The following is a 21,218-nucleotide window of genomic DNA, read 5'->3' as shown; positions in this document are numbered from 1 at the left end:
GAAATAAATATAAATCAATATTAAACATCAACAAAAATGTAAAGTTGCAGATTATGTTACTCTCTGGTGAGGTTGATCTAACCTTACAAAAAAAAAAAAAAAAAAAACCATTGCAAAACTTGCAAAATACATTTGCCTTATCAAATTAAATACGACATGTTTATGTTTAAAGCATTAGCTAATCTCTACAAATAACCCACTGGGCCCAGCATTGAACCTGTGCCTCCACAGCGACTTGAGCCACCACAGTCAGATTTTTAACCCACCGCACCTCAGTGAGAACGCCTACATCTGTTACTGAAATATTCTATTTATTTATTTATTTATTTATTTATTTATTTATTTATTTATTCTCTTTGTAGGGCCACACCTGAGGCATATGGAGGTTCCCAGGCTAGGGGTCTAATCAGAGCTACAGGGGCCAGTTCACGCCACAGCCACAGCATCACAGCACCACAACCACAGCCACAGCAACGTCAGATCCGAGCTGCGTCTGCAACCTACACCACAGCTCATGGCAAGGCCAGATCCTTATTGACCCACTGAGCAAGGCCAGAGATGGAACCCGCAACCTCATGGTTCCTAGTCGGATTCGTTCCCACTGAGCCATGATGGGAACTCCTGAAATATTTTAATTGATATTAACTAGGTATATAAACCAAGATCACTTGAGGAGCTTTTGTAAAAACCAGGTAGGTCTGGGGTTACTTATCCAGAAGTGACTTCATTCTAATGCACTTCTATGGCTAAGAATCAATGTCGCAAATGAATAGGAACCTCTTCCACTGAAAAGGCAGAAATTGGAACCCTTGTACAATGTTAATGGTGAGAATGCAAAAGATGTAGCCGCTATGGAAACCAGTATGGAGAGTCCTCAAAAAAATTAAAAAATAAAACTATCATATGATTAGCAATCCGACTTCTAGGTATTTATCCAAAAGTACTGGAATCAGGATCTCAAAGAGGTATTATTAGCACTCCCTTGTTCACTGCAGCACTATTCAAATGTAGAAACAACCTAAATGCCCATTTACAAACGAGAAGATAAAAGAAAATAAGAAATGTACATACAATGGAATATTATCCAGTCCTTAAAAAAAAAAAAGGGAAATCCTGTATTATGTGACAACATGGATGAACACTGAGGACATTATAAGCTAGTTGTAGAAAGACAAATGATTCTGCATATATGAGGTATCTAAAACAGTCACACTCATGGGAGCAAAGAATAGAATTATGGCCGCCAGGGGCTGAGGGAGGGGGAAACGGAGTTGCTAATCAATATGTATAAAATTTCAGTTACACAAGATGAATAAATTCTAGAGATCTGCTGTACATTATGCCTACAGATAATACAATACTGTATCTGTATACTGAAAAAAAATCTTACCACAATTACAAAAGAAAAAGGAAGAAGAACAGGAAATGGCTTTCTTCTCAGTAATCTATTAAAAATGAAAATGGTCTGCATGTCTTATGAGTTATGTTTCCTCTTTACAGACATTAGTTTTGATTGTTATGATGGAAAACAGTTTCTGCATATTGAAGTTATTTGACTTGATAAAGAAGTAATCAGGAAGCAAATTCCAAAGTTTTATTTTTTTGACGTTAAGACGTAACATAAAGAGAAGGAAGTCCCAACTTTCAGACAACTTGTTTTCTTTAGGAATTGCTTTCTGGGTCTTTATCTACAATCTAGCTCATGTTCTAGCCATTCCTATATGTCACTGATCTTTTTTTCTGATCATGTGATCTGCAGAAATGTCATATTGCCCTTACAAAATAATGGCCAACAAATCATAAAACTCCAAACTCTGGCTCCAATTATAAAATGGTATTGAGATTCTGGACTTCTGAAATGATAGTGTAAGTTCAGTTTACTTGCTCTTCACTGAAACTGGTGAAAAATTATACATATAACTACATATAAAGTGCCAGCAGTCTCTGGAAATGGCCCTAAGAGCAAATGGCAAATAAATATCTATTAAGGAAAATTTACAACAATTCAGTAAGAGAGGCAAGAGTCTGTGGTATATGAAACAAGACTTCTTCCACTCTTCTTCTTCCCAGAGAAACTTGAGGGAGGGGGGGCAATTAGCCCAAACAGCCAAGAGCACAGGGCTCCCTATGCCCCTGGCTCTGAGCTGGAGGGCTTTCTTCCCTGGAGGAACAGGACTTTGGCACTTCTCATGCTGCTGGCAGATGCGAGTTGCTAAGGCTAAGCCTGAGGTGAGTGCAGCTGATAAAATGGGGACTCCCTTCTGCCTAACTCCTGCATAGAACAGAGGCTCTACCTTGAGTATGGCATGCTAAGAACACTGGGAAAATAGCCCTTCTTGGTTCCTGGGGCAGGAGTTCCAACTCAGGAGAGGCAAGCTAAGAGGACCTCAGACTCCTGTGCGGGGAGATGCACGTACACACCCTCACCCAGCACTCAACTCCTACAACAGGAATGTCTCTCAGAGAAGCTTGCCATTGTCCACAGCTTCAGAGTCGGGGCCCACACAACTCCTTGTCTCCTGTCGTTTGCAACAACGTGTGGAGAAGTTTAAACCTAAGAAAGCTCTCAAGAACAATAAAGGTGGTGGTAAAAGGCAATTAGGAGATTCCTGGATCTAATGAAGATATAGTCTAGACTGTTGGCCATTTAGTTTGCAGGAGAGAATTGAGGAATAGACAGCTGGAAGGAGCCCTCCATGGGTCAGAATGTATCAGAGATCTCAGAATACATTCCTTCAATAATCACAATTTGATCGGCTTAGTTTGCAGAGCAATTTATGCCACAAGGGAACTGTTGAAAACAACAGGGCAGTCAGCTGGCAATTTGTGGAGTTTAAGGCCTGAGCCTGGTCAAGGAAATGGAAGAAAGTCCTACCTATACCCTGCCTTTCTAGGGTGACTGTAAGCATACCCAAATCTGTACCTCCCAGAAGAAGAAGGGGGGAGGTGGGGGAGAGCAGGATTCACTAAAATAATCTAGCTAATTGCTAAACAAATAAATAAGCAATAACAATAATAAGCCTTGCGGGGTAGGAGAGGCAGTACTTTAAAAAATAAATAAAATGTCAAGCTTCACTAGAAAAAAAAGCTGGGAATAGTAAGACAAACAAAATATGTTAGATTTAACAAAAAGAAATTTCAAAGTAGGAGTTCCTGTTGTGGCTCAGTGGTAACAAACCCAATTAGTACCCATGAGGATGCAGGTTCAATCCCTGGCCTTGCTCTGCAGCTTAAACGATCCGGTGTTTCTGTGAGCTGTGGTGAAGGTTGCAGACATTGCTCAGATCTGGTGTTGCTGTTGCTGTGGCTGTGGCGTAGGCTAGCAGCTACAGCTCCGATTTGACCTCCATCCTGGGAACTTCCCTATGCCGTGGTTGCGGCCCTAAAAGAACCTCCCCACCGCCCCACGTGAAAAAAAAAAGATTTCAAAGTAGCCATTCTGAATATGTTCCCAGAACTGAAGATTTAAAAGTAAAAAGAGGTATGATGACAATGTGTATCAACAGAGAGTATCATAAAAGACACAAGCATTCATAAAAGAAACCAAATGGAAAATCTGGATTTGAAAAGCATAATAATTAATACAAAAAACTTGCCAAAGACTCAATTGTCGATTTGAACTGGCAGAAGAATAAACTTGAAGATAGACGTATTGTTTAAAAATTGTTTTGTTTAAAATGAAGGCAAAATAATGTCTTTCACAGATTAAAAAAAATCTGAAAGAATTTGTTGCTAGCCAACCCTCTACACAAGACATACTAAACCAAGTTTTTCAGGATGAAAGCAAGTGACCCCAGATAGTAATAGGCATCTACACAAAGAGTACCAATAAAGGTAAATTATATGATTATAACACTATCAATGCTTATTTTTTCCTCTCTGCTTTTTTAACTGATTTAAGAAGCCACTGTATAAAATAATGTGTATTTAATATATTGTTGGGCCTATAACATATAGGAATGTAATACGTGTGAAATATATGTCCAATAACTATACAAATAGTAGCTGAGAGCAAAGTTGTAACAAGCTAAGGATGGAAAATGAAGAGGGTAAAGTGCTAATTGTAACAATGTAGTATTACATGTTAGTTACATGTAATAACATATTTCAGTACCACTAAAAGGGGGGAAGGAAATAGAGCTACAGAGGAGTAACATTTCTATACATCACTGGAATTCTGGTATAAATCTGAAGCTAATTTTGATAAGATGTATGTGACAATCCTAAAAGCAATCACTAAAAAAAAAAAAACCCAACTTTAAAATGCTACGTTAGAAAATTATCCACTCAATGAAAAAGAAAGGAGGAACAGAGGAACAACAAAAAGACATGACATAGAAATAGAATCACAATGAAATTCATTACATAGCTGACAATTATGAAATGTAAGACAGTCAGTAATACTTACTTCTCAAACCACAGAGTGAGATTAGTGGTATGCCGGATCATTTTCAGAAGATTAGGAGAATTAATTTCTTTGTCTTCTTTTGTCCACACACTTCCAACTAATTCTGATGGCTGCACAGCTCTAAAATCATCAAGACATAATTTTACACGATACTCTTCCCTTTAGTGTACTATTTTATTAAGTAAATGAGATAAAAGATTTACAACAAAAACATTTTAATTTTGCATTTTTTTCTACAGATTTAAAACATTTTTAAAATGCATGTACCTGTGTACCTTTTTAAATTGCTTTATAGTAGCATTTTGCTTTGGGCAAGATCAGCATTTCTTCATAATATCTTTCCCATCACTTATAAACTAACAAATTAGGGTAACAAAGCAGTTTAGGATAGTTCTTTTAAATAATGACATGTTACAATAATCGGCAGTCCAATGAGGGTACAGTAACCATTGCAATTCATAAATCTTCCTTTTTTTCCCCTTTTGAAGGAGAAAGGGAAAAAAAGGAGAGGGGAAAATCCTATCATCAAAAGGCCTTAGGTAAGAAATAAAATAGATTCTAATACTGATTTGGGGAATACTGTGATATCCCAATATCCTAATAGTGATGATCTTTGGTGGGAGGAGATCTGTAAATTTAGTTCCCTTTTGCATTTATTTAAAAAAAATAGTTTGAAATTCTAAATAGTCCAAGTTTAAAATTTGAAACAGATATTTTTTGATACAGTAGTTGTATCAATGTACCAAAACTAAAAAGTTATAAATGGCCATGACTTAAGTTCATAATGATAAAGGCAGTAGCTAACTCACTGAGCCTTTACACTGTGCTGGGCAAAGTATTAAGCACTGTAAATATATGAACTATTTTGCACTTCACAACAGCTACAGGGATAGGTACAATCATTAGCTCCATTTTACTCTTGAGGCAACTTAGAAGCAGAGGATAGAAGTTCCACAAGAAGGTTAAAGTTGTCCAGGGATACCAAGCCAGCAACCAGTAAAGCCAGGATCTGAACTTATTAGCTTTACCAACTAGGGGTGACCAGAGAAAGAGAAGATGTAAATCCAGACAGAGCAAAGGGGATCAGGGACTGAAAGAAGAGAAAACTTCCATATATCCTATGTTATTACAAGATACTTCATGTACTCATTTGTGTCTTATGACAATTCAGTATGGCAGAAATCAGCACTTTATTTTATAAATAACTCCTTTGAAATTATTTTTCAACTTGAATATCAAATTACATACCGATACAGATCTGATTCAAGTAAAGTGAGTTGTCGAGCAATTTCTATTGGGTGTAAGGTGAGCAGGTCAAAAGACTCTATGTGCCCAGGTCTGCTTATATGCCACTCAACTGTGGGAGGTGAACTCTGAAATGTAATATTATGACCTGGTCCATTGTCTCTTGCAATTTTTTTCCTTTGAATTATTTTAGTGATTGATTCAACCCATTTCTTCATTGCTTTACCTGAAATAACATTACATTAAAAATAACATTGAAATACTTTATTGAATATTTCTTTAATAAAAACAGTTTAGGGAGTTCCTTGCTGGCTAAGTGGGTTAAGGATCTTGCATTTGCCACTGCTGTCGCTTGGGTTGCTGCTGTGGTGCAGGTTCGATCTCTAACCCGGGAACTTTTGCATGCCACCAGCATGACCTAAATAAATGAATAGTTTAAAAATCATTTAAGTGATACCTGACTATATCTTTGCTACAAAAAGTTAAAATGGGAGTTCCCTTTGTGGGAACAAATCTGACTAGGAACCATGAGGCTGTGAGTTTGATCACTGGCCTCGATCAGTGGATTAAGGATCTGGTGTTGCTGTGAGCTGTGGTGCAGGTCTCAGACGCAGCTCGGATCTGATGTTGCTGTGGCTGTGGTGTAGGCCGGCGGCTATAGCTCTGATTCGACCCCTAGCCTGGGAGCCTCCATATGCCGTGGGTGCGGCCCTAAAAATACAAACAAAAAAAAAGTTCCAATGATCAAAATTTAAAAAAAAAAGTTCTCCTTTACCATTTCTCTGTTCCCTATCCCAATTTCATTTTTCTTCATGTGGGTAACCACTGTTAATAGTTTGGTATGTATTCTTCAACATCCTTTCTAAATAAAATTAGAAAGTAATTTATTTGTAGAAATTTTCACCTCTATTGTTCTAAATTTCAGTTCAAAATATTATAATCTTCCCTCCAAAAGATATATCTTACAATAAGATTTATAAGGATAGGTCATATAACATGAGCCATTAATCTGACAAACACTGCACTTTATAAACAAACAGTGCCAGAGGACTGATTCCTTCATTTTGTGTGAGTTTTTGATGTGGCTTTGTTTTGTACTGTATGTGAAAGTACTATTATTTAACACTTAATTTCCTGATCCTGATTTAGAGTGTACAATGGAAACAAGTTCGTTCAGGACATCCTTAGACCTATGCAATCATAGAGTCTTTAAAACTAGAAGGGAAACTCTGAACATCATCAAGCCTAACTTCTCATGTTACTGATAAAGCAAATTAAGTCTAAAGAATCAAAACGATTTTGGCCAGAGTCATTTATGTGATGAGTGGCAGTATTCGGCAGAGAACTCAGTTCTCAGTTCAATATACTCCACTGCCTCTCTGATGTGTTATGCACTATTCACCTAATTGTGTCCCAGTCAACCTCCATCATGGTGTTATAATGCACAATAGTTCCTAGTTGGTCATACTTTCAGCTGCATAAGGAGAGCATAAGTTGAGATTTTTTTTTTCTATCTTACCTTCCAAAATAATCAGTAAGCTGATTTACTAAATGAAAAATTCATTGTAGCAATAGGGTGATTATAGAGCAATCTGTGGGTCAAAAATGTTTGATGAAAAATTTTAATTTCTTCAGTTGATTATGCTGGTACTATTATAAATACCTCTTAACTACACTGAGCAGTATTGATAGTCACCATATTGTTAATTTTATTACATATGAAACTAAGGCACTTAAATAAAAAAGAAACATACCCCTTACTGTTCCAATAAATTCCTCCATTCGCTGCAAAAGATCTGCATCTCTTTCAAAATCATAGAAGTGGTGCTCTACCCAGTGCCGACATACATTTAATACTCTATGGCATTAACACAGAAGAATAACTGAAACATGAGAACTTAAGACATAAATTTTTATCACAATGAGTGGGATAAATGGAAACAGTAACTCTCACCAAATTAGTAATTGCTGAATAACAGGGCTTGAACTGCAGGGCTCCACTTATACTGGGAATTTTTTTCATTAAATCTATACTACAGTACTACGCCATAGGCAGGTAGCTGAATCCATGGATGTAGAACCACAGATTTGGAGGGCTGACTGTAAAATTATCACAGATTTTCTACTTTGCCAAGGGCCAGTCCCTCTAACCCTTACTTTGTTCAACCTGAATCTTACGAGCAGCTTACCACTTTCAAAATTCTGTTAATTAAGACTTACACAGTAATTCCTGGTAATTCCTCTTTACTTCACTAATTTTACAAGTTATTTCCTCCTCGCTTAGGAAAGATCCTTATTTACTTCAACTCTGAAACAAAAGTTCAACAAAAACTTATTTACTTCAGTTATTTAATGCTTACCGCAGTTGTACGGGCTGTATATATTCTTTTCTAAACCTTTTTAGTTCTGCACTCAAGGGCTGATCTCCATTTTCTATAGCTATGCGATCAGCTTCTGTTGGCTCAGGCTCTGGAATTTCAAACCTAACATAAAACAGAACAAACTAATGAAAAGATCAGTTATATCAAATCATACAAACAGAAAACTACAAACCTTTTCACTAGTTAACACAATCAAGAAGCACTGTAAAAAATCACTAAGGATATATATATACATCAGTGAAAACAAGTGAGGCTTCTGTAATGTAAAGGTTAATGATTTTAATTTTCTAAAAAAATAAATACTTGTCAATATGGATAAAGCTAATTAGAAACATAATAAAGTATGTAAAGTCTAAAAATAAATGTGATTATAAAGTTAAGGGAATGATGTTTACTTTTGGCTTGTATAATTACTCTAAATCACTGAACATAAAACATTTTAAGGGCAATTTATGAAAAGGTGATTGTTCTTTGGGTGGATGAAACACTTTTCTTGATTATAGTACCTGTTCACTCCATTTTCCTCAACATGTGGTATATTTGAAAAATTCTGTTTAGAACATCTAAATCACTAAATGATTGAATTTCCAGAGCCTAAAGTCTACATTTTTATAAAGTTCTTTAATTTGACTCTATAAATTTAAAATTTCACATCCTGAGTTTCCAAGTAAAAAAAATGCCTACTTTGTATTTAAATAATCAAAGCTAACATATCATTATAAAATAAATGGTCATCTAAGAGATTTTTTTCTTAAAGTATTCATGAACTACAATTTAAACCTCATTCGGTATATTTCTAAGAGGCATATCTTAGATAAATCTCATTTTTAAAAAGAAGAAAGAATTCAAACACTTTAAATTGACAGACCTTTCTATTATAAGACTCAGTAGTTCTTGAGGTTTACAAAAGGATCTGTATGTTGTAAGAAATGTCCGAACAAAATTGGGATCTATGAAGAAAAAGGAAAAATATCTTATTACAGTCTTTTATTCAGAATGATCATTTACATTTTCAAAAGAGATTAGCCAGTTTTAAAAGCGCCAATATTTTGACCACATAGAATGCTCTGGACTTTGTAATGAACTGCTGGCTTTAGTTGCTTCCTAAATTAGTGGAGAAACCACTGGTACTAAAATTTCACATGAGAGTTCCCTTTGTGGCTCAGCAGTAATGAACCTAACTAGTATCCATGAGGATGCAGGTTTGAACCCTGGCCTTGCTCAGTGGGTTAAAGATCCGATGTCGTGAGCAGTGGTGTAGGTCATAGACGCGGCTTGGATCTGGTGTTACTGTGGCTGTGGTGTAGGCCTGTGGGGTCGGCTGGCAGCTGCAGTTCTAATTAGAGCTCTAGCCTGGGAACTTGCATATGCCACAGGTGAGGCCCTAAAAAGCAAAACATAAAAAAGACAAAATTTTACATCAGGAGTTCCTGCTGTGGTGCAGTGGGTTAAGGATCTGACTACAGTGGTTCAGGTTGCTGTGGGAGTGCCAGTTTGATTCCCATGACCCAGCATAGTGGGCAGTGGGTTAAACGATCCGACGTTGAAGCAGCTGAGGCATAGGTCATAGCTATGACTCTGACACAATTCCTAGCCTGGAAATTTCCATATGCGGTGGGTGCAGCCATAAAAAAATTTTTTTTTTCCCACATCAACTTAATTCTTGACCTCTACACCCTCTAACTAGCTGATCTTAAACTAATCATCAGCCACAAAGAATACAAAAGGAAGAAAGGCAGAGCATAACAGCAAGCTTCTACCTGCCACCTGGATCTCCGGGCATCACCAGTTGGTTTATCTCCCTTGTAAACAGAAAAGCCACAGCAATAACCCATTACTCTTCCTGCCATCTAGACTAGTTTATCTAGGACTAGTTATCTAGATTTTTCATGTTAACAGAGCATATAACTGGAAATTGGATCTTATAATGCTATAGATAAGTTAAACATAGTTTCTAAATTGTTTTATTTGCTAGAGATCTTAATAAACTGCTAGAAGATACTTACAAATACCTGTAGTTATTAAAACTGTTAAATGTGCAAGAATATGTTGACTTGGCTCTATTCACAACTTTTAATTACTTTTATTTCAAGTAACACAATGAACATTCAATCATAAGAGCAGGAGTCTTCAACTCCTTCCATGAAAGAACCTATTTTTTGTTCACATCTCCATGTGAACCTACTGGAGAGCTTACTCCAGTCTCTCCTTGACAGTATTCTTCCCCAGGTTGGCGAGAAAGGCTGCTGTCATCAGCACAAGAGACCTGGGCTGTCATCTGCCTACAGGGGATGTGGGGTTGGTATGGGGATAATCTTCCCATAATGAGGGAAAAAACACTTCTGTTACTCAAATTTCATCAAGGTCCACATTTAGTTGTAAGAGTCTTTAAAAAGGAGGAGAGAGAGTTCATTAACTTGAGTTTTTTTTCCTATTTCACATCACTATACACTGGTAAGCTCTAATGTGATGATGAATTTATTGAAAGTAGCAAACACCTTTATTTTTGTTAGACTACACACTATGGATTCTTTATTTACAGAATGTTCCCCCTGACAATCCTGTGGCATGTGGAGTTCCCGGGGCAGAAATCAGATCTGAGCCACAGCTGGGGCAATGCTGGATCCTTTAACCCACTGTGCTGCGCCAGGGATAAACCTGAGTCCTGGCACCGCAGATCCTGTTGCACCACAGTGGGAACTCCAATAAGAAGTATAATATCTTTTAATAGCACAGGATTCAGCATGAATCAGAATTCATTTCTTTGGGAAATATCTATTTAGTCTTATTCTAAGAATCACCCTGAATTTAGCCTTAAAGTAAAATAACTATAATTAACTTCCCCCCAATCAGACTGATGGATTTATCATAAAATAGAAATCTATTTCCAATCTATTGGTATACGTGGTCAGCAAGATAATAAATTGATTTAAGTATCAGACAACCTTGAATTTAAGAACTTTTAAGTTAAGAAAAATTTACGTAATAAAAATTATTAGTTTTAAACATTCTTCTTCTCCTTTAGCTTTATACCTTCTGAGACTGGAGTGGGTTTCTGATAAAAGTAATTTAAACAGATACAATCCTTTAGTAATTTCCTCTCTGTTGGTATTTTATTGTTTGTCTTCAGTTACAGAGTTCCTCAAACGTTAAAGACTAATGTCTCAACCAGAAGAAAAGATTTTAAAACAGAAGGCTGTACAAGATTTTAAAACAGAGATTTATATCGGTTTCATCACAATCCTCCCTTTCAAGAATCTTCTTCCTGTTCTGCAAATCTATTTGTAAGGTGAGGCTACTCAAAGCATCATGTGTTTAGGAAGCAAAAGCAACGGCCACTGTAGAGAGACTGAGCTGTCTCTGCTGGAGAGGCCAGGCCCCTAGAAGAGAGTGCTCCAAATATCCCTGAGCTGTGTTCCAAATTAAGGGTGACCTCTCCCTTTTTTAAAAGAAAAGTTTACTTTAGTCTAAAAGTCTAAAATCAATATCCAGATCCATTTATTCTCAAATTCCACCTATATCAAACTAAAAAGTTGTGGGATATCAAAGACACTTTTAAGTTGAAAAACAATAAAAGCAAGTTCTAAGGGTATTTAAAGTATGTTTTAAGAAAACTGGCTATTTTAAAAGGCAAACTATTTTAAAACAGCCATTTCATCTTACACCAAAACTTCTGACTGTTTCAGTAGTTTCATAACTGATGACAATGCTGGGACAGTCATGATGTGCCTTAGTGCCACATCAGTAAAAAGGGGATCACATTGATTCCTGATGACTATTATGTAACGATTTCAAAGAGCATTCACATAATTCATTCCATATGATTTCTGTGAAGTGAGCAGGGCTGCAAATGTTTTTCCCTTTTTACATATGAAAAGTGACTAAGAGTTATCTAAAGTCACACAATAGAGTGACAGAGATGGAACCAGAGTCTAGACTGTGTGATTCTCAATTTATTTACTTTTTTTCTACCATATCACATAACCTCCCTGGATTAAAGGATCCATTAAGGTTTCCACAGCTGTGAGATCTAAATATAAAGAATGAATCCATGAGTTATATATAATGATTATAGAAATTTACATAAATGATTAATTCAGAATGTAGCTGTAAAACTGCTAATCTTGCGTTAAAGGCACTAAAGTCATTGAAAAATTAGCAGTCTAATTGTGATTCTGTAATTCTTGTTAAGCCTTCTTCCAGATTTTAGGAAGTAGCAGCTGTACCTTCCTGTACACTGTATTCAGAAGAGGAGTTTCTGAAGCTGGCGGTGAAATAAACACTCCCACAAGCATCACTGTTGTATTAACTTCTAAAGTGACTCAAGTTTGTTTGCAGCTTGATTAGAAATAAGAGCAGTCTTGCCAAAATAAAAAACCAGCAGAAGCTAAAAATAAACCAAGAAAATTTGGCATAAGTTTAATTACTTTCAAAAAACATCTTAAAAGGATGCATGTATTCCCAGGCTTGCATCAATTTAGGCTCTGTTTTTAGTCTAAAGCAGTGGAAAATTGCTAATGAATGAAAAACTTACATTAAGAGAAGACATAACATCTGTACTTGAAATTTTATACAAAATTCCATATTCCAGAAGCTATTTTTATTTCTACTGATTTCTCCATTTCAGTGATAGGAACATACATAATGTCACATTAACCACTGGAGACCTTTATATCTGGAGACCTTTATCTTACTGATGATACAAAAGACTAAGATAATTAGATATTTTGAAAGTACCCATCAATCAGGACAGGTTATATAACTTTGTGGGGAAAAAAATGTACCAAATTATATTTATCAGACAATGGTATCAGTTTAAACTGCCTCTCTTGGTTGTGTAGCAGCAGTTATCTACCTATATTATAAAATAGTATTTCAGAGACAGATGGAAGGCAAATGCATTGAAAATACAGAAGCCAGGCTGATTTGGTTTTAAAACATGAGCACAAATATTAGTGGAGAAAATGAAAATCAACTATTTCTGTATTCTTCTATTTCTGTTTATTGCTAGTGGATGTAATTCCACAAACCGTTGTCAAACATAACCCCTAATGGAGTTCAATATGAGCAATGGCAAGGAAAGTCCTCTGTAGTTTTTTTCCATCATTTTATTAGGTAACATTCTTTTCTACTCGACTCTCAAGATTATTTGCACTATGTTCACTGGCTGCTCTGCTTCCCTCTGTCTACACAACCTCTCTATATGTACAAATACCTGCCTACTCTACTATCAAGTTTCTGGTCTAAGCCCAGGTTATTTCGAATATGAGCTGTAGGTATTATTTTCTGCTGGCTTTCTAGTGGCCTGTGTCCTTCTCTCTAAAACTATTCTCTGACAATATTTTATTACCCAATTATTCATAAATCTTATGAACGCAGAATATATTTAATGTCCAGAATACGAGCATACTAGATTTGGGGTGATAAATTCAATCCTTCTTTCGAGACTTTTTTTGGGCAAGGTCAATTAAATTTATGAAATATTTACTACATAAAAGAGTTATTTATGTAAAGAATACCCTTCCCCCAATCACTATAGTGAAACACTGTTAATCAGGATGTCTGTTCATGTGATAATTCTCCTTTTAATATAGCCATTCAAAAAGCTACAAGAAACAATAAGCTCCTCAACAAGGATTTATAAACAATTACTCTTGAATTCCTTAAAAAAGGAAACAGACGCTATGCTGACGCACAAACACTTAAAAAAAAAATCAGAGAGTTTAAAAATAGAACACTGCCCTATAGATCAAAAATTGTTCAAGTTTTTTTTTTTTTTAACGTTACTACACCCAAACTGAGCTTATATAGGACACAAACTCCAACGAAATCTAGTCCAGTGTTTTTGCAAATTTTCTATATAAGGGCACAAAATAGCAGTAAATATTTTAAAGGAAAATATCAACTAGCTTAAGTTTTTTCAATACCATTTTCTTTAAAAGAGAAGTTCACCAAGCATGGGAAACACTTTTCCCACACTTGAGTATGAAAAGCTGTTATTTGCATATGTCAGCTTCCTATCTCAGTCACCTCATTTCTCTAAAAGAGACTATCAAAACCAGATATACCATCTCCAAATATTTCTTTACCCATGTTGTTTTAAAGTCTCAATAATTAATTTGTACTAAATTATTTCCTATAACTCTAACAGAAGTGAAATTCCTACTCTCATCTCATCTTTACACACACTGCTTCGTGCTTTCTTACTGCAGGTAGAAGTCTCTTCACACCCTTGCCAAATCCAAAGTGATCTAGAAACCCCTTCTTCCTCCCACCATTTAAGATGAATTCCAAAGTTCTGATGTAGTCAATGAATTACTGTATGTTCAGAAACACTGGATCTGAGACTATAAATTAGGTTCCACATAAGATCCTGTTGCAATCTTTTGACCAACACTTAAGCACTTTCTAATTCACCTAATTTTACAGAGCAAACACCACCAACAGACTGGGTTTTGTTAAAAACTAAAATATCTAACTATAGACTAAGATCTGTGGATTAAAATGGAAGTTAGCTATAATTGGGATTTATTACCTATTTCAATACCAAAAACCAACTCTGACTATAGCTTCATAGTAGATCTGTGTTTAGCCATAAGTGAACCAAGTCATTTATATTACTGGCAATCAAACCAAGCAAATAATTCTCTTTATTTTTATTATTCAATTCACATAATTAAAAATACTATATTCTAAAAATGAAAAAAAAACCACCTTGTATGAGTCAGTGTAACATGGCAGAAAGAATATACTCTATTAAGAGTCAAGAAACCTAACTTCTAGTCTTTATTATACAATTAACTGATGATATGACTTCTGGCAAATCACATAACCTTCAGGGGTCTTGGGGTTTGTTCTATATAATGAGGAAGTTATCATCTGAGACCTATAGCTCTGTTCATAAATTATGTTAAAACACTTGAGGGACCAAGTTGGCTGAAGCCAAAGTGAGGTCTGAATTAAGTAAGGTTAAATCAGTTTTCTGTTTTCTATGACAATGTCTGACCAACCCATAATCTAAAAAAAATGTCTGCAGCAGAAACACTGTAAACCAACTATACTTTAATACAAAACATAAAAATAAATTTAAAAAATGAAATGAAAAAATTTTAAATGTCTGTTAAGTAGTGCTTATTAGCTACTGGATTTTCTATGTACTGCAGCCAGTGTCTTTTATTATAATTCTATATAATGTAATAAAAATACGCAATTTAAATTTTAGCTCTTGTTTCAGTGTAAGCCACAACTTGCACTGTATGATTCCTGATATAAATACCTACCGACCAAATGAACCAAAATTAAAAAGAGCAGACCAACAGTTCTTAAAACAAATGGTCAGATGATCTATTATTATTGTAGTGAGGACTCAGAGTTCATTTGAGCCGGAAAAAACCTTAAAAATTGCTTTCATGTTTTATAAGTTCACACATGGTCTACTTAAAAACACATTCTATATTGCCCATAATAATTCTGTCACAGACCTCACAGAAGAGTCTAAATAAGCTAATAATTAATGTTTATTTGTGTATGCTATAAACCACAACTCATGAAAGCTGCTTATGGATTCCAGTTACACTAGCAGTATATTTATGACAAATTATTCAATTACACTTCAAAATAAGATAGAAAGGAAAAATGTCAAAATAAAAAACAAAAAACAAAAAAACTTGGCTACAATACTGCTAAAGCCAATACTGGCTTTTGTTCTTCAAGAAATTAATGAAAGGAATTTTTTAAAAATTCGCACATTTAAAAAAAGTAAGTAAAAGACCTTATCGAAATTTGAATGCCCTTTGCAAAAGTTCTGTAAATCTAGAATTTTAAGCGCTGTTTTTTTGGCCAAGCCTGAGGCATGCAAAAGTTCCTAGGCCAGGGACTGAACCACCACCACAGCAGTGTTTTTACTTAACTAGAAGTAAAATTATTTAAAACACCATCCTACTCAAAAGCTAAAAATTAATGTAAATAAGAGCAACTATCAAAAGTAATTTATTAATTACACCATAGAAAAAATAGTGTTGTCTACAGATCCGGCTAGCATTGTGTACATTAAGGAGAAGAGACCACCAAGACTAAAGAAAAACTATCAGCTATGCATAAGTTTTGTTTATTTTAAAGTGCCTTTATTCAAAAGATAAACAAAACGCTCAGTTCCCCAGAAAATAAATATTTAATTATAGTTCTTTATAACTGCTTAATAATCATAATTCTGTGAAATAAAGCAAGCAGTTTAAAAAAAATTTTTGAAATCTGAAAATGTTTTCCAAATCAAATACCACTGACTTGTGACAGTAAACACTAGCAGTTTTCTTTACCATTTGCCACTTATATTACTCCACAGGAAAAAAAAATAGTAGAGCTTCTGTCTCACAAATATAGGTAAAATACCAAGGGTTAATTTTACTCTAAATAGTCTAAGAACTCAAAACAAAGGTAATTAAAATAAAATGATGGACACTTTAAAATGCTTATACCAAAAAATTCTGAAAAATCTTTTAAGACACAAAAATCAGAATGTGGCAAGAACAATTTGAATTTTCATAAACTTAAAAATTTCTTAAGTAGCAAAAGAAATAACTTTTGCAACCACAAACTTAAGGTAATTTAATAAAACATTTTTGTAATTGTATTCTAGAGCTTAAAGAAGTTGATGAAGACCAACTAAATAGGTTATATTAATTACTAAAAATTGTATCTCTCAAAATCAGTAGGTCATATTCATTACTGAAAGTTGTACCTCTCAAAATCAGTTTTATATGTAAAGAAAGATGACAGAATAACCTATTTCATTTTCATGTAAAACCCTACACAGCTTATTTACATTTCCTGTACTTTGATTTATTTTTTATTTTGGGGTCAGTAAAATGAATACACTGTCCACAGAAGTTTCAAGATGAAAAATCACTAGTAAAACTGCAATCCCTAGAGTCTTCTTTAATTATATCCAGCATGTTTCGGTACTGCCTGCTACTACCAAATGGTAAATCTTAAAATAAATACTCTTACATATTTTGAATGGATATCACTTTTCTGTTGGGATCCTAAAGATCCTGAGGCTTGGCCTTACTTGACCAGCCACTGCCCAACTAAAGGTTAACAGTTCCCAGGGAAATTCCTGATTCTTGCCTCACCAAGTCTCAGGAAATGTCGGGGTTGAATGCATTTTTCAATATTTGCTTAGACTCACACATGGTACCTTTCTTGCCACAAGCTATAGCACAGATCACATATGTGGCTCAGATCCCATGTTGCTGTGGCTGCGGCATAGGCTGCAGCTCCAACTCCAATTCTACCCCTAACCTGGGAACTTCCACATGCCACAGATGTAGTCGTAAAAAGAAAAGAAAAAAATTCGGATACTCAATAATGTAGCACTCCTAACATTAATTAATAATATAAGCTACCAAACTGCTTTTAAAATTAGCCTATGGAAAACTATTATTTTACCATGGATAAGGCTAGCAAAAGAACTACCAATTAGAGGCCAAATAAAAACTAAAAACAAAAAACTGGCTTATTTACCCCAGAGACATGTGGAGATAATGAAACAGATTTGTTTTGTAGTGTTTTGATATTACTGACAAAAATATTCTAAATTTTTTGCAAGGTGGCCTTGATAACTTCTAGGCCACGTAAGTGATTCAGAATGAACATTTAATAAATTGAACAGGTTAACATTATCAAATACCATTCATCGTTGTTACAGTGGATTTGTTAATGGATATCTTTTAAAAGTTTAATCTAACTGGTGCCAGAATAGTTTCCAGAGAGAATTGAGAACCCTTTGTAGGACTTTAAAAACTGGAGGAATTTCCCAAGAAATACACATCTCTTGGAGCCAGAATATATTTAAACAAAAAGTATGGGGATAGAGGTTAACTTACATATTCAACTATTTAAGAATTGCATTTATAAGAGTTATGCTTGATTTCATATCTCTTTGTAGTTAAAGTATTCTTTGAAAATAAGTTTATATTTATAAAGAGCTTTAATGTATTTTATTTCATTTATTCTTTCCAACAATATCTAAGGTGGCTGTTGTGGTACTGATTTTTGAGATGAAAACTAAGGTTCTAAGGCCTTAACGAACTGTGATAGAATAAGGGTATGAATCTAAATTCAGTGCTCTTTCCACCGTATTTTACAACAATCAAACTTCCTACTATGTAGGGAAGTTGAACAACACTTTGTTGTTCACTTGTTACTTTAATAGAATAAAGTTACCTATAATAAATGCATCATTATATTTGTTCCTTACCTCTCAAATATTATATGCAGCCAATTTAGAAACAAACATATCTCAATCCCTCAGCCCAAGCCCCTATGTTTGTCTCTAAAATGCCCGCTAAGAAGGTGAAGTTGTTTTCTAAATAATATCACTTCTAAAAAGTAAAAAATACTGAAAACCTAAATGACTCCCAGGATTGTTAAATTTAATAAACTTTAGGAATGGAAATTAAGAAAAAGCAATGCTGTGCATATTTGTACTACCAGCACAATTTTGGTTATGGATGTATATTAAAATTTTTACTGATTTTATAATCTCAGTAATAAGAGAGATAAAAAAAAAAAAGAAACAAAGGAGAAAAAAGATTTTTAGACCCTAATGATCATGATTTACCACTACTTTTAGTCTTAATTTTGCCACTAACTGGGTAAATTTAGCTCAGTAACTTCATTTATAACTGGTTATAAAGTTTAAAAACAACATATGTAAACGTGGTAGAAAAAAATATAAAATTTCAAACTAAAACAAAGTGAAAGTATTTTAAATCAGAAGAAGATGAACTCTGATAATGCGGAGGTCTTTTGTTGTTAGTCTGATTTCTATTTTAGGCACAATGACCTGTGCAGCGAAGAAAAATCAGCCTGAACAGGAAAATAAAAGTGATAGGCAAGTTCATATTTCTTACCTGCGTACATATGGTATGTGAGCCTCTCTATAAGTTTAATAACAGTTCCTGCTTTGATAATTGGAATTCCAGCTTTGGGCTGCATGTTTTCTTCAAATATGATATTTTCTTCAGAGTCAGGCTCTGCAAATCTATAAACATCAGCACTAGGAAGCCTCATCTGCTCCTCCTTTTCTTCCTGTAGCATTGTCACATCAAGCATCCTTTCCAGTGTACTCCGGTACTGTAAAGATATCAACGCTGCCATCCAATTGTTTTTCTCTTCAGCTGACTTGGCAGAAAATATTACACTATTTTCATCTTTTAAAATTATTTCAAAAGCATGCTTGTACTCACTGGTGTCATCTTTGTCATTAATTTGTACCTTTCTCATAAAAAACTTTTCTTTAAGACGATATTCTGCATTGCTAGCACCAGGAAGTCTTGGCTGCCCATGATTTGATTTACAGCAAATCATTAAGCCATCAAAGAGAAATATGTGTCTCTCATGTTTGGCTCCTACACGTGTAAGAGTTCCTTCCATTATAAACTCATTGCAACACTGTCCAATGTCTTTTCCCTCCCAACCATCAATATTCTTCTGAATCTCGTTCATTTTCTTGATTGCTAGTTGTTTCCCCTTCATTTGTTGACTATAAAACCGACATGCAGATTCACTGGGATAAAGGAAAAAACAGTTAGTACACAGAAGACAGGGAATCTATAATTCATGTAAATAAATGGAAATGCAAAAGTATATTTAAAAACATTGCATTGAGAAGGTTTTCACTAATTCTCCAAATATGTTAGTGTTAACAGAACTGCACAATTTTGGAAACTAAATCAATACCGTAGAGACATTTTTTTTTTTTAGTGCTTTAAAAAGAACAGTTGGCTATTGACAAAATTCTCCCCTATAAATTTAGCTACAGAATGATTATTTCTACTACGGCTATTAAATACTTAGAATGACAAATATTAAAAAAGTAGCCCAATATAGTGAAAAAAAAAAAAGAGATTAAAGTAATTTAAGAGATTAAAAATTATCTAGGAATGCTTAAGTGGACAATATCTAAAAGCTAAAAAACATGCACACATAATAACTAGGAAACTGGAAGTATATTATCTGAATTAATGCCTTGAGTTACAAAGTCCCTAAAATAAAGAACACTACTAATTTTATTTTCAGAGATTGACATAAACCTACCCAATACATTGTATTTCTCCTTTAGCTTACCAGCTGATTCTCAGGAGGTCTTGTCTGGGAGTATGCAAGGAAAATGCACAAATATGAAAGGTTTTTCAAACAATAACAAATTCTCTTGGCTTTGATGTCACTTCCTTTGAAAGACCAAGCTTGTCACTAACACTATTTTCTTCATTGTTTACTTGAGTAGGGACTAGGATCCCTTAATTTATACCACAATATTCAGGGTGAAAAGGAAGATAATTTAAAAAGTGAAATTATTCACCTCAGTCTTCGTTTTGCAAGACTTTTAGAACATATTTTTTCCATACCACTCTGAACATTAAGCAAAGCTGTTATTGCTTGTTTCAAACATTCCTTGTCTTCTTGATCTTCACTCTTCTCTTCTAACTGCTGCAAAGTAAAAAATGACAAATCTGAACAAGCAGAACAGTTCTGTACAAAAAAATAAGCCTATTTTATTTAAGGATAAAGATAACATTGATTCAACTCTTTCTACTGTAATACATTTTAAACGTCATAAAATATACTACTCTTTTAAAAAGTCTTCCTATGTATTACTATCCAAATCAACATCCCACCAAGTTTTCCATGTTAAAAAAAAAAAGGAGTAGAAACAGTGTTAAAAGACATCATATCTTGTGATAGGGAGTAATGTGCAGTTTCTCAGATGCATACTACCAAAAAGAAATGAGGAGGAAAAATTATCTTTTAACTATCATAGGACGTGGCACAGAAGTAAACACACAGGTGAGTCTTTTTTGAAGTGTGTAATTTGCTCTTAGAATTCTGATTCCCACACTACTGCTGTAAGCAATGGGATGCTATGCAAGATAAATATACAGAGAATGAAGCAACATAGTGGAGAGGAACCTGAAGACACAAAACCTAAGATAAAATTCAACTCACTTTCGGTGTGATCTTTCAGGAAAATTATATGACTTCTGAGCCTCATATTTCTTATATGTCAAATGAGGCTTATAAAAAGCTTCCCCAATCTATTTTATGGCGTTGTTATTAAAAATGAAAGCATTCTGTAAATGTACAGTGTAAGTTGTTTTCTTTGCAGTTCTACTACATAATTA

At 34.6% G+C, this 21,218-nt stretch overlaps 2 protein-coding genes and 1 long non-coding RNA gene across 12 annotated transcripts in view; 2 read left to right on the top strand and 1 right to left on the bottom strand.

The window, feature by feature from the left end:
• SOS1 (SOS Ras/Rac guanine nucleotide exchange factor 1) overlaps window positions 1-21,218 on the bottom strand; it is a 153,619-nt gene that overhangs the window by 19,370 nt on the left and 113,031 nt on the right. For both annotated transcript variants that reach the window (XM_021087586.2, XM_021087587.2), the window contains exons 9-15: window positions 20,399-20,526; window positions 18,948-19,603; window positions 8,903-8,984; window positions 8,014-8,136; window positions 7,408-7,511; window positions 5,657-5,879; window positions 4,409-4,528 (exon numbers count right to left, since the gene is read on the bottom strand). In XM_021087586.2, the coding sequence (XP_020943245.1) occupies window positions 4,409-4,528; window positions 5,657-5,879; window positions 7,408-7,511; window positions 8,014-8,136; window positions 8,903-8,984; window positions 18,948-19,603; window positions 20,399-20,526 (1,436 nt within the window). The remainder of the gene's footprint in view (window positions 1-4,408; window positions 4,529-5,656; window positions 5,880-7,407; window positions 7,512-8,013; window positions 8,137-8,902; window positions 8,985-18,947; window positions 19,604-20,398; window positions 20,527-21,218) is intronic.
• ARHGEF33 (Rho guanine nucleotide exchange factor 33) overlaps window positions 1-21,218 on the top strand; it is a 133,272-nt gene that overhangs the window by 105,538 nt on the left and 6,516 nt on the right. For 5 of the 9 annotated variants that reach the window (XR_014842172.1, XR_014842170.1, XR_014842173.1 and 2 more), the window contains 2 exons: window positions 11,165-11,323; window positions 12,227-12,328. Coding sequence is in view for 2 of the 9 variants with exons in the window: in XM_085019499.1 (XP_084875625.1) it covers window positions 11,165-11,246 (82 nt within the window). In the remaining 7 variants the exon portion in view is untranslated. Of the gene's footprint in view, window positions 1-11,164; window positions 12,329-21,218 lie in introns of those variants that run through there. The other 4 variants (XM_085019499.1, XM_085019498.1, XR_014842171.1 and 1 more) reach the window with 3 other exon arrangements.
• On the top strand, window positions 311-3,087 carry LOC146404867 (uncharacterized). Its single transcript, XR_014842175.1, has 2 exons — window positions 311-400; window positions 697-3,087. It is a non-coding gene; the product is annotated as an uncharacterized LOC146404867 (long non-coding RNA).

This window comes from Sus scrofa, chromosome 3 (genome assembly GCF_054392235.1).
Source record: "Sus scrofa isolate SSC_HxYL_T2T_F1_AM1 chromosome 3, Sscrofa_HxYL_maternal_Yorkshire_Landrace_v2.0, whole genome shotgun sequence".
Classification (NCBI taxonomy): Eukaryota; Metazoa; Chordata; class Mammalia; order Artiodactyla; family Suidae; genus Sus; species Sus scrofa.
Note: the sequence above shows the minus strand (reverse complement) of the source record. Positions and strands in the feature narration are given on the sequence as shown.